The 12,962-nt window shown below is 44.2% G+C and overlaps 1 protein-coding gene across 3 annotated transcripts in view; it reads right to left on the bottom strand.

Annotated features, from left to right (window-relative positions):
* Window positions 1-3,063: 3,063 nt before the first annotated feature.
* Cops4 (COP9 signalosome subunit 4) overlaps window positions 3,064-12,962 on the bottom strand; it is a 33,496-nt gene continuing 23,597 nt past the window's right edge. Inside the window, exons 8-10 of one of the 3 annotated variants that reach the window (XM_021162103.2) lie at window positions 9,850-9,965; window positions 6,877-6,961; window positions 3,064-3,563 (exon numbers count right to left, since the gene is read on the bottom strand). In XM_021162103.2, coding sequence (XP_021017762.1) covers window positions 3,430-3,563; window positions 6,877-6,961; window positions 9,850-9,965 — 335 coding nt within the window. In that variant the 3' untranslated portion in view covers window positions 3,064-3,429. The remainder of the gene's footprint in view (window positions 3,564-6,876; window positions 6,962-9,849; window positions 9,966-12,962) is intronic. The other 2 variants (XM_021162104.2, XM_021162105.2) reach the window with 2 other exon arrangements.

Below are 12,962 nucleotides of genomic sequence, written 5' to 3'. Positions count from 1 at the left end.
TATAAGAGTTGTCTTGGTCAAGGTGTCTGTTCACAGCAATGGAAACCCTAACTAAGACTGATTGATTGATTGATTGATGCTGGTGTTTCAATATAGGGTTTCTCTGTGTAACAACCCCAGGTGTCCTGAAACTCACTCATAGTCCAGGCTGACCTCAAATTCACAGAGATCCTGCCTCTGCCTCCCAAGTGGATGCTCTCAGGTGCTTATTTCTTGCACTTCAATCCTGAGTTTCAGCCGGGCATGGTGGCGCATGCCTTTAATCCCAGCACTCGAGAGACAGAGGCAGGCAGATTTATTTCTGAGTTCGAGGCCAGCCTGGTCTACAAAGTGAGTTCCAGGACAGCCAGGGCTATACAGAGAAACCCTGTCTCAAAAAAACAAATAAAACAAAAACAATCCTGAGTTTCAACCTTCTGTTTATGTATCTATCTATTTTTTTTCTATTAGAGCCCTTAGCATGTTAGTCACAACTATTTTCAATTCCTGGTCTGATAATTACCCTCTCGTATATTAGTCTTGTTCTGATGCCTGATATCTCTCTCACAATGGCTATCTTATCTTTTGGGGGATCTTAGTTAAGGTTTTACTGCTGTAAAGAGACACCATGACCAAGGCAACTCTTTTGTTTTTTGTTTTTTGTTTTTCGAGACAGGGTTTCTCTGTATAGCCCTGGCTGTCCTGGAACTCACTTTGTAGACCAGGCTGGCCTCGAACTCAGAAATAAATCTGCCTGCCTCTGTCTCTCGAGTGCTGGGATTAAAGGCGTGCACCACCATGCCCCGCCCAAGGCAACTCTTGTAAGAACAACATTTAATTGGGGCTGGCTTACAGATTCAGAGGTTCAGTCCATTATCATCAAGGCAGGAGCATGGCAGCGTCCAGGCAGGCATGGTGCAGGCAGAGCTGAGAGTTCTACATCTTCATCTGAAGGCTGCTAGCAGAATACTGGCTTCCAGGCAGCTAGGATGAGGATCTTAAAGCCCACACCACACCTGCTTCAACAAGGCCACACCTCCAAATAGTGCCATTCCCTGGGCTGAGCATGTAGAAACCATCACATGGGGTGTTTGGGATATTTTGTTGTTTTTGTTTTTTGTTTGTTTTTTGAGACAGGGTTTCTCTGTATAGCCCTGGCTGTCCTGGAACTCACTTTGTAGACCAGACTGGCCTCAAACTCTGAAATCCACCTGCCTCTGCCTCCCGAGTGCTGGGATTAAAGGTGTGCACCACCATGCCCGGCGTTTGGAATATTTTGGCTGGAAGTCAGCATGATGTAGCAGGCTGCTGTTCCTTAGGTTTGTGGTAGGTTTCATGCTTACCCAAGTAGGAACTAGGCCGTTGTTCCCTGTAGCTGTGACAGAAAAGGCTGCAGTTTCCTCCTAGCTGTTCTGAGGGGGAGTCCCTTCTTTGGGTCTGCACTCTCAGTCACAATTCAATGGATCCCTGACATTATGGTAATATTTGGGAAGCACTCTATAACATTTTAATATTTGTTTTTTTTTGTTTTTTTTTTTAACTATGTGTGGTGTATATGCGAATAGGGCCACACACGTGCCACTCACTGTGTACATGTGGAAGTCAGAAGACAAGCTTTAAAACTTTTCCCAAAGTGTTTATCTTTTGTTTTACGTGAACGTGTGGTTTGCCTGCGTTGCATGTCTAGGCCTCACTGGTGCCTTCAAAGGCCAGAAAAGGGGGACGGATCCCTGAAACTGGACTAACGAACGGTTATGAACTACCTACCAGGGAGGTGCTTGGAATTGAACCCAAGACCTCTGGAAGAGCAGCCAGTGCTCTAACTGCTGGCCCACCTCTCCAGCCCTGGAATACAACAAGGTTTTGAGTTGTTCCTTGGCTTCCACCCTGTTTTGCAGCAGGGTCTCCCTTGGTTTACCACACTGCACACTCCAGGCCAGCTGGCTTGAGATTCAGGCCAGTTCTCCCCGTTTCTCACCACGTCTATCTCATCACAGTGGTGTTTGGGCTAGAGACACACACCATCATCTTTTGTCTGGGTTTAGGGGTTGAATTGAGGCCAGCATGCAGCGTTTACCAGCTGAGCCATCTTGCTGGCCCCATATGTCTGCTTCTTATTTAGCCTGAATCCCTGGGCTTTGAACTTCAGAAGTATGTCATTTGCTTCTAGGCGTGCAGAAAACTGGTTTTAAAAAGGCTAGAATTATACACCCATTCTCTAGGTCAGGCAAAGCCCAGGCAAAGTAAATTCCCTTAAAAGTCAAGACTATCTTATGGGAAATAATTTGGGTATTATTTCAAAATTAGCTACTGTTCTCTGGCATATTTCCAGAAAAAAGGGCTGTACTTTGTGGCAGGATATTTGATCACAGAGTGAACTCTGAGACTGTACTGTTTACTGAAAAAAACCTGTTTCTAGGTGTGGTTCAGCCCTTAGCACCTGTAATCCCTCTGGCTGGAACACAGACACACCCTTAGTACAAACCTTAAATTCCAAACAAAGGTAAAGTTAGTTTGTAGAAGAAAGCACCCATGTGTAAACTGAGTGGCAAAGTAATGAGCCAGAGAAACATTTGACAGAATAGGATATGCCCAGCTTTCTTGGTCAGCAGGAAGGTCAGTTCTGTTGTAGTTGCTAAGCAAGGGCTGATTCCAGCAGCATCACCTCCTCCTAGCTGATGAACCACAACTCTGCATTCTGCCCACTGGTCCAGATGTGGGGGCGGTTCATCTTGTGACTTCATCTTTCTGAAGGACCTAAGACAATACACTGACTTTCAACCTAATGTTTTAAGTGGGTGGGTCACTTTAAAGCTCTGTAATTGCTGGGGCTAAGAAGTCATCTATACCCTTTTTAAAGTCCTTTCTACACACTCTCTACTAGTCACATTTGGAATTGGCACCTGTGAAGGCATCCTTGTTGGTCTCCTGCTAAGTGATGAGCTCCTCTGGGTGTGCAAGCCCAGCGTCACCTTATGCCCTTAGCTCTGTGGCTCAGAAAGCTCGAACTTAGTCTTGTATTTGTAGCATAAGGTACAGAAATTAACTTTTCTAAATTCAAAGAAAAGGAATAGAACACTTCACTAATTAAAAACCAAGTACTGCCTTTATTTGGCTCACCGCTCCGTTTATTAGAGTAACCACATGTGGAGAGGCACAAAGCACTTAAGTTTTACATGACTACAAAGTGATCACAAATCCCAAACTTCAGATCTTTCACTTCCACTTAAAGAACAAGTTTTCAAACCGTCTGAGTTAGTTCAACACACAGACCCAGATCACACGGGAGCTATTATGTTTAAACGTTGCTCTTCTTGTTCTAGCATCTTCTTCAAGTGGGATCCGGCAAAGGAGGACTGAAATGTCTAAGGTCATGATGCAAATGCTTTGAGGGGCAGTGAATCAATCTGCACGAAGTGGCAAAGATGCAGAGTGCATAGCGCTGAGGGCTCACTGGGCCATCTGCGCCTCCATGGCTTGTGCCGTCCACTCCGGGGCCGTCTGACTAATTTTCTCCAGGAGGTTATTTACTTGGAAACAAAGTGACTGGATCTGCTTGTCCCATGTTGGCAGGGCTTCTCGTGCTAAGGAAAGAATAAAATAATAGGGAAAATAGAAATTACTCACAAATCAAAGCTAAAAGATAAATTACAACAGTGTTAACTTTTAAAAGACGTTTATTCTGGGACTCTTGGCAAGCCTTAAGAACTCAGCTCAGGCCAAGCATGGTATGGCAGAGGTTTCCATCTCTGCACTCAAAAGACAGAAGTAGGCAGGATCTCTGTGAGTTTGTGGCTAACCTGGTCTACACAGTGAGTTCCAAGTCATCCAGGAGGGCCACACAATGACACTGTCTCAAAGAAAGAACGCAAGTCACTAACACCAAACATAAGTGGGACATAATGAAAATGTTATTACTAATGCCCTTGAAAACAAAGCCAACGACTGAAGACCTATCAAGACAAGATGACCTCGAAGCAGTCTCACTCCAGGGCCAGGTTCTCAGTGTTTGCTGGGGCGATACTGCCATCTACTGGAAGAACGCTGGATCTATACATGAGACTATGTCTACCTCACCAAAAAATAATTTAACATTTACAGCAGAAAAAAGACAATGTAAAATCTACTTGAAATACTATCTTGAGTACTTTTTTTTTTTTTTAAGGGCAAGGTTTCTCTGTATAGCCTGTCCTGTAACTCACTGTGTAGACCAGGCTGGCCTCAAACTCAGAGATCTGCTGCCTCTGCCTCCCGAGAGCTGAGATTAAGGTATTAAAGGTGTGCACCACCACTTCATTTATTTTAAGAAGACTCAAAAACAAAACAAAAAAAACCCACATTTTATTTTATGTATATGAGTGTTTCGCCTCTGTGTGTGTGTGTGTGTGTGTGTGTGTGTGTGTACCATAATCTTGCCTGGTGCATAGAGGCCAGAAAAGGAGGTAACCTAGACCTGGAGCTGCAGATGGTACTGAGAACTGAACCTGACTTCACTGCAAGAATTTGGAGCCATCCAGTCCCCTCCTCCCTTTAATTGAACTTCTTTCTCTTCTTCCCTCTGCCCTGTTTTCATTTCTTAAAGACCACAGTGACTCTGGCTATACTGGAGAAAGTAGGTTAGGAAGCAAGTGTAGACGAGTGGAAAACGTCACAGGCTGTGACAGCAGCATTCTGTAAGTCACAGGGAATACAGACGAAGAGAAGGGGCTGGGCCGCAGGTGGCTCTGAGGGTAAAGCCTGGCCATGTGAGCATGACCCCAATCCTCAGAGTACAAAGAGGAATGATGACTGCAAAGTGTTCTCTGACCTCCACACATGCTCCAAGATATGTGCTCACCCACATGCACACAAACATTTGAATTTTTAAAAATAAGAAAAGTACATGGATTCCTAAGAACATTAGGAGTTGTAATTTATAGGACATGAAAGATAAGAAAGAATAAGCATAAGAAATTAAGGAAAAAGTTAACATGTAACTTTTAAATGGCTAACTAGAAAGTTTTGGACCTGTGTTTGTCCTAAATCCCTATTAAGCAATCTAATATAGACACCTTAGGTGTGAACTAGAGCTACAGGTTTGAGAAAGAGAAGAGACTGGTACAAGCAAATCGAGCCACTTCCAAAAATGCTAAGTGAATCAAGGGGTAGAAATCACCCGTGGAGACTCAATGCCTGTAGCGGGAAAGGCCTGGGATTAAGCCGTAAGTAACTGATGTTAACTCTAAGGGCATCACAGAGTCTGTAAAGATAACGTGAAGAACAGCTGCTCAAGCAGGAAAGAAGGCAGGGGCAGGGCAGGGTGGCCAAGTCGACAGCATCAGGATGGCCATGGTGTGCTGCCATGGGCACAAGGAAAAGGGACCAGCAATATTCACTTTACTAAAACCGAGATAAAGCCTAAAGCAGGCTTGCCAGTTCACCCCTGTGAGCTCTGCATTCAGGAAGCAGAGATGGGAGAAGCTCCACATCAGGGGCCAGTCTGGGCGGCTGGGTGGTAGAGACTCCACTTCAGAAGAAAAGAAAAGGCCTGAAAGATAAAGGCATCTGGCCTACTTGGAAGACCTGTGTGTGTTTAGGACCAATGGAAAGAAGTCAGCAGAATTTTAAAAAGCTAAAACAGTGTTTCCTTCAGGCTTCTAACACAGCTCCTTTTGGCGAGTGTGTGAAGAGCAGGGCTTGGGAAGGGACCCTTGGAGCACGGGAAAGGGCAGATAGAAGATAATAAATAATAATAATACCCACACCTCACATTTAGGGCTTCATAAATCTAATCAAGACAGTTTTAAAAAATCTTTGAAATGGGAAATGGTTTCTCTTTAGAAAAAGTTAAAAAACAAAAACAAGACAAAACCCCCTCAAACCTGAAGGACATACTGCAGTGTAGGAAACGGGATGGCTTAGAGAACGAAGCATGGATCCAGGGGGTGACGCAGACCCCTGACCTTGAACTCACGGTGCTGTCTGGTTCCTGACTGTCCACCAGCAACACTGACTAGCCTAACCTAAGTGAAACAGGACAGAGGAGGCGGGTCTGGATGCACAGCTGGGGTACAAGGTCAGTAGGCTCTAACAGTGTCCCACAGGCAACTGAGGAAGGCCGAGAGAGGGGGAACCAGTCTTCACAGGGAAGAGCACAACAATCGTTTACCCAACACCAAAAGCTCAGCTCTGGAAACACAGACAAGTAACATTACACAGACTGAGGGGGTTGTAGTTAGGAATATATATGTTTGTGCATATGCACATACATATGCATATCACAACAGTCAATGAAAAAGGAGGCCGTGAACTTGTTCTAGGGAATCGGCGAGAACAGAACTGAGCAAGGGATCACTGGGTCCACCTAAGCAGAAGAGAAGAGAGAAAGGGCTGCGCTGACTGGAAGGAAGTGGAAGAGAACACACAGTGGCTCTTGCGACCAGAGAGGAGCTGTACAGAAAGCAGGAGTAAGGGAGATGGATCAGTGAGCACAACACAGCCCCAGGCCTGAGCAGCATCTTCATAGTGAGCAGTGCTCTGCCCCAGACGTGAAGCAGGAACAAGAGCTGCAGGTCTCACGCTGTGGGAGGTCACTCACCTGCATGCCTACACTAGCTCCGTGACTTTCCGAATAGGAAATGCAACTGTCACTCCATGGGAGCCACACATGGTTGGAGTTCAACGAAGGTCAGATGACCAAAGAAGTAACCTGATACCATTTCAGTTACATTTTCCTTAGCTTAGAAATGTTTAAAAAATATTCATAAATATAGCCTTTTAAGGTTATTTTAAATGATTTCCTTTGCACATATGCTCATGAGTAACATAGTTCTGGGCCTAAAGAAATAATTCAACACATTTTAATCATATAACAGTTTACTGCCATTTCACTTGATAAGAATGCATAAACGCTCTTACTTTCAAAATGAACTATTCCATCGATCTGGTCAATAAACCCATTCATGCGTCCTTCCGTGATCATCTGAGATGCTATCTTTTCTGCCTATTAAAACAAAAGCAAAACAATCTCAGGAGCTGAGAGATCACATTTAGCAACCGTTCACGGATAACCAAGTGAAAGCCTTCGGCTTAGCCCCTGTTGCTACTGTGCTTGCCTGTCACTTGTTGAGGGACATGTCTTGTAATCTCTTTCAAGTGCTAAGAATACAGACATGCCAGACTGGCTAGACAAGAATCCAGCCTTTCTTTTTTTTTTTTTTAAACCATTTTCCCCTCTGCTTAAAATTGTATTTTATTTCATTGTATTTTTTGATGAAGCGTCTCCTTGTCCCTGGCTGACCTCACGTTCCCTATGTAGCTGAGGATGATCTTGGCCTTCTGAGCCCCCTGCCTGCCTCTCTACCCACACTCCAGGATTACAGGAGGGTAGCATGCGTGCAGTTTCTGTGGCCCTGGGGATTTAATCCAGAGCCTGTGTATGGCTAAGCAGACACTCGCCAACTGAGCTACAAAGACAGCCTCAAAAGTTCACTAGGACCCAAATCTTAAAGAGAGAGAGAAAGGGAGGGAGGGAGGTTGGTTAAAACTGCACGGAGACACACAGTTCTGCTCCTGCCACTGCCCACTGCTTCCCTGCAATGTGCCACAATGAACTTAGTGGTCAACAGCACTGGGGTTCGAGGCCCACACAGCAGCTCACCACTATCCATAACTCCGGTCTCAGGGGCTCCAACACCCTATGCTGACATCTACAGGCACCAGGCACACATGTGATGCAGAGACAGACAGGCAGGCAAAGCAGCCAACACACGGGACTAGAAGCAGCTCAGTGGTCCAGAGTGTGCACTTCTCCTGCAGAAGCTCCCAGCCCAGCTCCCAGCACCCACGCTTGTGGCTCACAACTGACTGTAAGACCTGAAGCCTTCTTCTGGCTTTATTGGGCACACATAAACACACACCGATATATACTCACATGAAAATACACACATACATAAAAATAATAAAGTTTCTAAAAATCCATACACAGAAAGAAATAATCAAAAATCTTAAAATAATAACAAATTGCCTTAGGATTCTGGGGGGAAAAAAAATTTGTTTTTCTTTTTGCTCTTTTCTTTTGGTAGAGGCCAGGAGAGGGCATTTGATCTCCTGACACTGGAGTTACAGATGTTCGTGAGCCACTGTTTGGGTGCCGGAAATCAAACCCAGGTCCTCTGTGAAAAAAAGCCAATTTTTTTTTAAGATTTATTTATTTCATGTATGTGGGTACACTGTCACTGTGTTCAGACACACCAGAAGGTGGAATTGGATCCCATTTACAGATGGCTGTGAGCCACTATGTGGTTGCTGGGAATTGAACTCAGGATCTCTGGAAGAACAGTCAGTGTTCTTAACCGCTGAGCCATCTCTCCAGCTCAAAAAGCCAATACTCTTAACTGCTGAGCTGTCTCTCCAGTCCCTGACATCTTTACAATCAATACAACACCACTCCTACTGACTGATTATAATCTATTACTAACAACCTATGCACGTCCCTTATTCTTCACAAGCAGTTAACCACCAACCCTATGAAGAAAGCTTCTTTTGGTTCATTTCTCTTACTCTGTAGCCATCTTCCTTCCCCAGTTTCTAAAGTGCTGAGATTATAGGCATGAGCTACCATGCTTGCTAAGAAAACATCTTTTAAATGGCAACTGTAGTCTCAGTTCCCAAATCAATCCACTCTCTTTACTAAATGTGTACATGCAATGCGATTGTTAGAAAATCCTAAATTGAGCCTGGTATACACATACCTGTAATCTCAGCAGTGGGAGGTAGAGGCAGGAGGGTCCAGAGTTTAAGGTTAGCCTTGGCTTCAGCCTCCTATGACTGTGACCAGTCTAGGCTGCATGAGATCCTGTCTCAAAAGAAGAACAAGGAGAATCCTAAGTTAAAACTTCATAATCATTTAATCCCAGCACTCGGGAGGCAGAGGCAGGCGGATTTCTAAGTTCGAGGCCAGCCTGGTCTACAAAGTGAGTTCCAGGACAGCCAGGGCTACACAGAGAAATCCTGTCTCGAAAAACCAAAAAACTTCATAATCAGATAAACTACATGACTTTAACTAAGGTGAAAGATTGATTGCTTACTCTCAATATTATCTGAAATTAAGATGTTTCAGAAGTGATACAGTATAAATACAATTGGTATTGTGCTGTAATTTGTGCATGACCAACCAAATCCAAAAAACGCACTAAGATTCCCTAGAAGGTTAACTACCCTTTAAATGAAACCCCACTCGGAAAGTAGAGCAGGACACCTTGGGGTCAGAGATGAGTATTAAACCTTTGAGTCCATCGAGGGTAGAGGAACAAGGACAGCAACAATCACCATCTAACATTCCAAGAACTTTGTTATCAGTGTCTTTAAGGCACTACACAAGGGGAGGGTATGGGGGACTTTTGGGATAGCATTGGAAATGTAATTGAGGAAAATACGTAATAAAAAAATATTAAAAATAAAAAAAAAAAGACACTACACAAAGACATCCTTATGCAAAAGGTATAACTTGGTACTTCTAGAAGATTTCCATTCTAAGTAACTGTCATTAGAAAGTTAAAAAGCTAAAGCCACTAAGTTTCATGACAACACTATTTCACCAGTGTCCTCCCATTTCCCCTGAGGCTTAGAAACATGTAGCTTTTGTTGTGCTCACGAACATTATCTCTTTTTTTTTTTTTTTTGGTTTTTCGAGACAGGGTTTCTCTGTGTAGCCCTGGCTGTCCTGGAACTCACTTTGTAGACCAGGCTGGCCTCGAACTCAGAAATCCGCCTGCCTCTGCCTTCCGAGTGCTGGGATTAAAGAACATTATCTCATATGTATCTCTCCATTACTTTAATAGTCTGGGGTTTCAATTTCCCTGATATAAAGTAGTAAATTAAGAAAAATACCTTAGCTGCAGGGATCTCTAAAAGAGCTCCAAGTTCTTCAAAGGTGATATTGTTATATAGTTTGCTTGCTGACAACAAATTATGCTCAATAACAGCTCTGTCCAAGATGCTGGAACCTTAAATAAACATAAATAAACTCATTAAATGTTTGAAACTAGTTTTATACTTTAAAAAGATATACCTTTATTTTATTTCTAGCCATGTAGTAATCAGTTTTATACTTCTAATCAACATGTCACTAAAACTTACATTTGATACTATTATTGTTATTCCAGACAGGATTTCTCTGTGTTGCCCTGGCTGTCCTGGAACTCACTCTGTAGACCAGGATAGCTTTAAACTAAGATCTGCTTGCCTCTGCCTTCCAAGTGCTAAGATTAAAGGCAAGCACTAATATATCAGAATATATTTACAATTATAGTTTATATACAATGAAATACAGTATTTAGAAAACTAGTGTGATAGGTAATCTCCAATAGTCAATCACCATGGAAACACCTCTGGGTGTGTCTGTGAGGGTGTTCCCAGACAGGCTTAATTTAAGAGGGAAGGGCTACCCTGAATGTGTCATGCCATTCCCTGGGCTGAGGTCCTAGACTGAAAAGGAGAAAGCCAGGGAGTGACTCCACTGCCTTGTTTCCTGCCACCCCACACACCTGTCCTCATGCTGTGCACACCATGGTGCTCTGTATTCTCACACTGTAAGCCACGATCCATCCAGACTTCAGCTGCTTCTGTGAGGTTATGTCAAGGAGGTAACACACACAATGATGCTGGTGAGCATCTGCTAAGGGACAGGGGGATTGAGTCCTCTGCACTAGAGCAGTACACACTTACTCATGAGCCCCTTAGCTCATTCTTTTGGTCACCATAAGCACCTTACTGTGAGGCAAACATGGGGTCATATCCCAGAGGTAGGGTCAGCTACCCTTTCTCAGGAGTTCAGAAACAGAATCCTCCTGTAAATTAGGGAACCTAGCCCCTTATAAAGTCTGAACTGCTGGCCTTGCCTAGGTTTTTTGTGATGACTGTGTTGAACATACAACTACAGAGCAGCTGCTGTAACAGGGATGTTTAGAGACCTTCAAGGAAGTATCCTACAAAACCCTTTCTTATAACTGCTCACCACTCCACCACAATGAAGAAAGAAGAAGGAGGGGGAGGGGGAGGAGGAGGAAGAGGAGGAAGAGGAAGAAGAAGAAGAAGGAGGAGGAAAGAAAGAAAGAAAGAAAGAAGAGAAGAGAAGAGAAGAGAAGAGAAGAGAAGAGAAGAGAAGAGAAGAGAAGAGAAGAGAAGGAGGAGGAGGAAGAAAGAAAGAAGACAGAAGAAGAAAGGAAGATAAAAAATGATTTAGCCAAGGATGGAGATGTAGACTGGTCCAATAGTAGAATGTCTGCATTAAAGGCCACAAAACCAACCTCAAGCATAAAAGAAAAGGGAGGAGGAAGGGGCAGATGTGGAAAGGGAAGATTGTACACATGCACACAGCGACACAAAATGTAACAACTTCAACACGAAGCCTTACAGCAGCAATATCAAAAGCCCCCACGTGGAAACAATCTTCCTGTCCGTGAACGTGCATCCACATACTAAACGTTATTTGGCAATGAGTACTAATCACATGGATGAGCTATGGCACTAAGTGAGAGAAGCCAATTGTGACAGGCCATAACAACAACATCATGATTCCATTAATGTGAAATGTCCACAACAGGAAAATCTATAGGGCAAGAGATGTATTGGCAGTAATGCTACATGACTGGAGACAGAATGAAAACCAATGAACATACTTTAAATTTAAAAATAAGCCAGACACCATGTCTTAAAATTGCTAAGTCAGGAGGCTGGAGAGATGGCTCAGTGGTTAAAAGCACTGACTGCTCTTCTAGAGGTCCTGAGTTCAATTCCCATCAACCACATGGTGGCTCACAACCATCTGAAATGGGATCCGATGCCCTCTTCTGGTGTGTCTGAAGACAGTGACAGTGTACTCACATACATTAAATTACTTTTTTAAAAATGAGATTGTAATCTAACACAAAGAACAGCTCAGGGCTGGGTCAGATGAGGGCAGCAGACAAGCAGCCTTTCGCCCCACACAGACCTGCATCCCTCTCTTCAGAGAACCCATGGGGCAGTTTTCTACTTTCTTTCCATGACTAGAAGCTCAAAGTCAATCTGAAGACCAACTATATCAATTCTGGAAACTTTCAACCTAGCTTTTAACTAATTTGCACATCAGACTTTTTTTTTTTTAAGTCATGGCTGCTTAGACTATACAGAGAATTAAAATTCTCAAGTTAAACAAAACAAAGCGGAGGATTAGCTTCAACTAAAGCCCATACATACTACTCAGAGTTGGGTTACAAATTTAATTCTTCTAGAAGTCAGAAAAATAAGAGAACCAATTTATCAATTCACACTATGTTTAACTAAGACAAAAACTAACTGCTCAGAAGAACCATTAGTAATCCTACAACCACAGAGAAAATTTTCCTGAGGTGCTTAAGAAAAGTCTATGAAAAAGAAAACCTTGGCCTAGAGACACAACTTAGCACATTCCACGCGAGGGCTGCTCTTGCAGAGGACCTGAGTTTGGTTCTCAGCAGGCACACTGGGGCCTCAGAACAGCACACAGCTCACAGCTCCAGCTCACCGCACACCGCACACAGCTCCAGCTCACCGCACACAGCTCACAGCTCCAGCTCACCGCACACCGCACACAGCACACAGCTCACAGCTCACAGCTCCAGCTCACCGCACACCGCACACAGCTCACAGCTCACCGCACACAGCTCACAGCTCACAGCACACAGCTCCAGCTCACAGCACACCGCACACAGCTCCAGCTCACCGCACACCACACACAGCTCACCGCACACAGCTCACAGCACACAGCTCACAGCACACAGCTCACAGCTCACCGCACACCGCACACAGCTCACAGCTCACCGCACACAGCTCACAGCTCCAGCTCACCGCACACCGCACACAGCTCACCGCACACAGCTCACAGCACACCGCACACAGCTCCAGCTCACCGCACACCGCACACAGCTCACAGCACACAGCTCACAGCTCCAGCTCACCGCACACAGCACACAGCTCACAGC

Source organism: Mus caroli, chromosome 5 (assembly GCF_900094665.2).
Source record: "Mus caroli chromosome 5, CAROLI_EIJ_v1.1, whole genome shotgun sequence".
Classification (NCBI taxonomy): domain Eukaryota; kingdom Metazoa; phylum Chordata; class Mammalia; order Rodentia; family Muridae; genus Mus; species Mus caroli.
The sequence above is the reverse complement of the archived record's forward strand: the minus strand, read 5'-3'. Positions and strand labels throughout refer to the sequence as shown.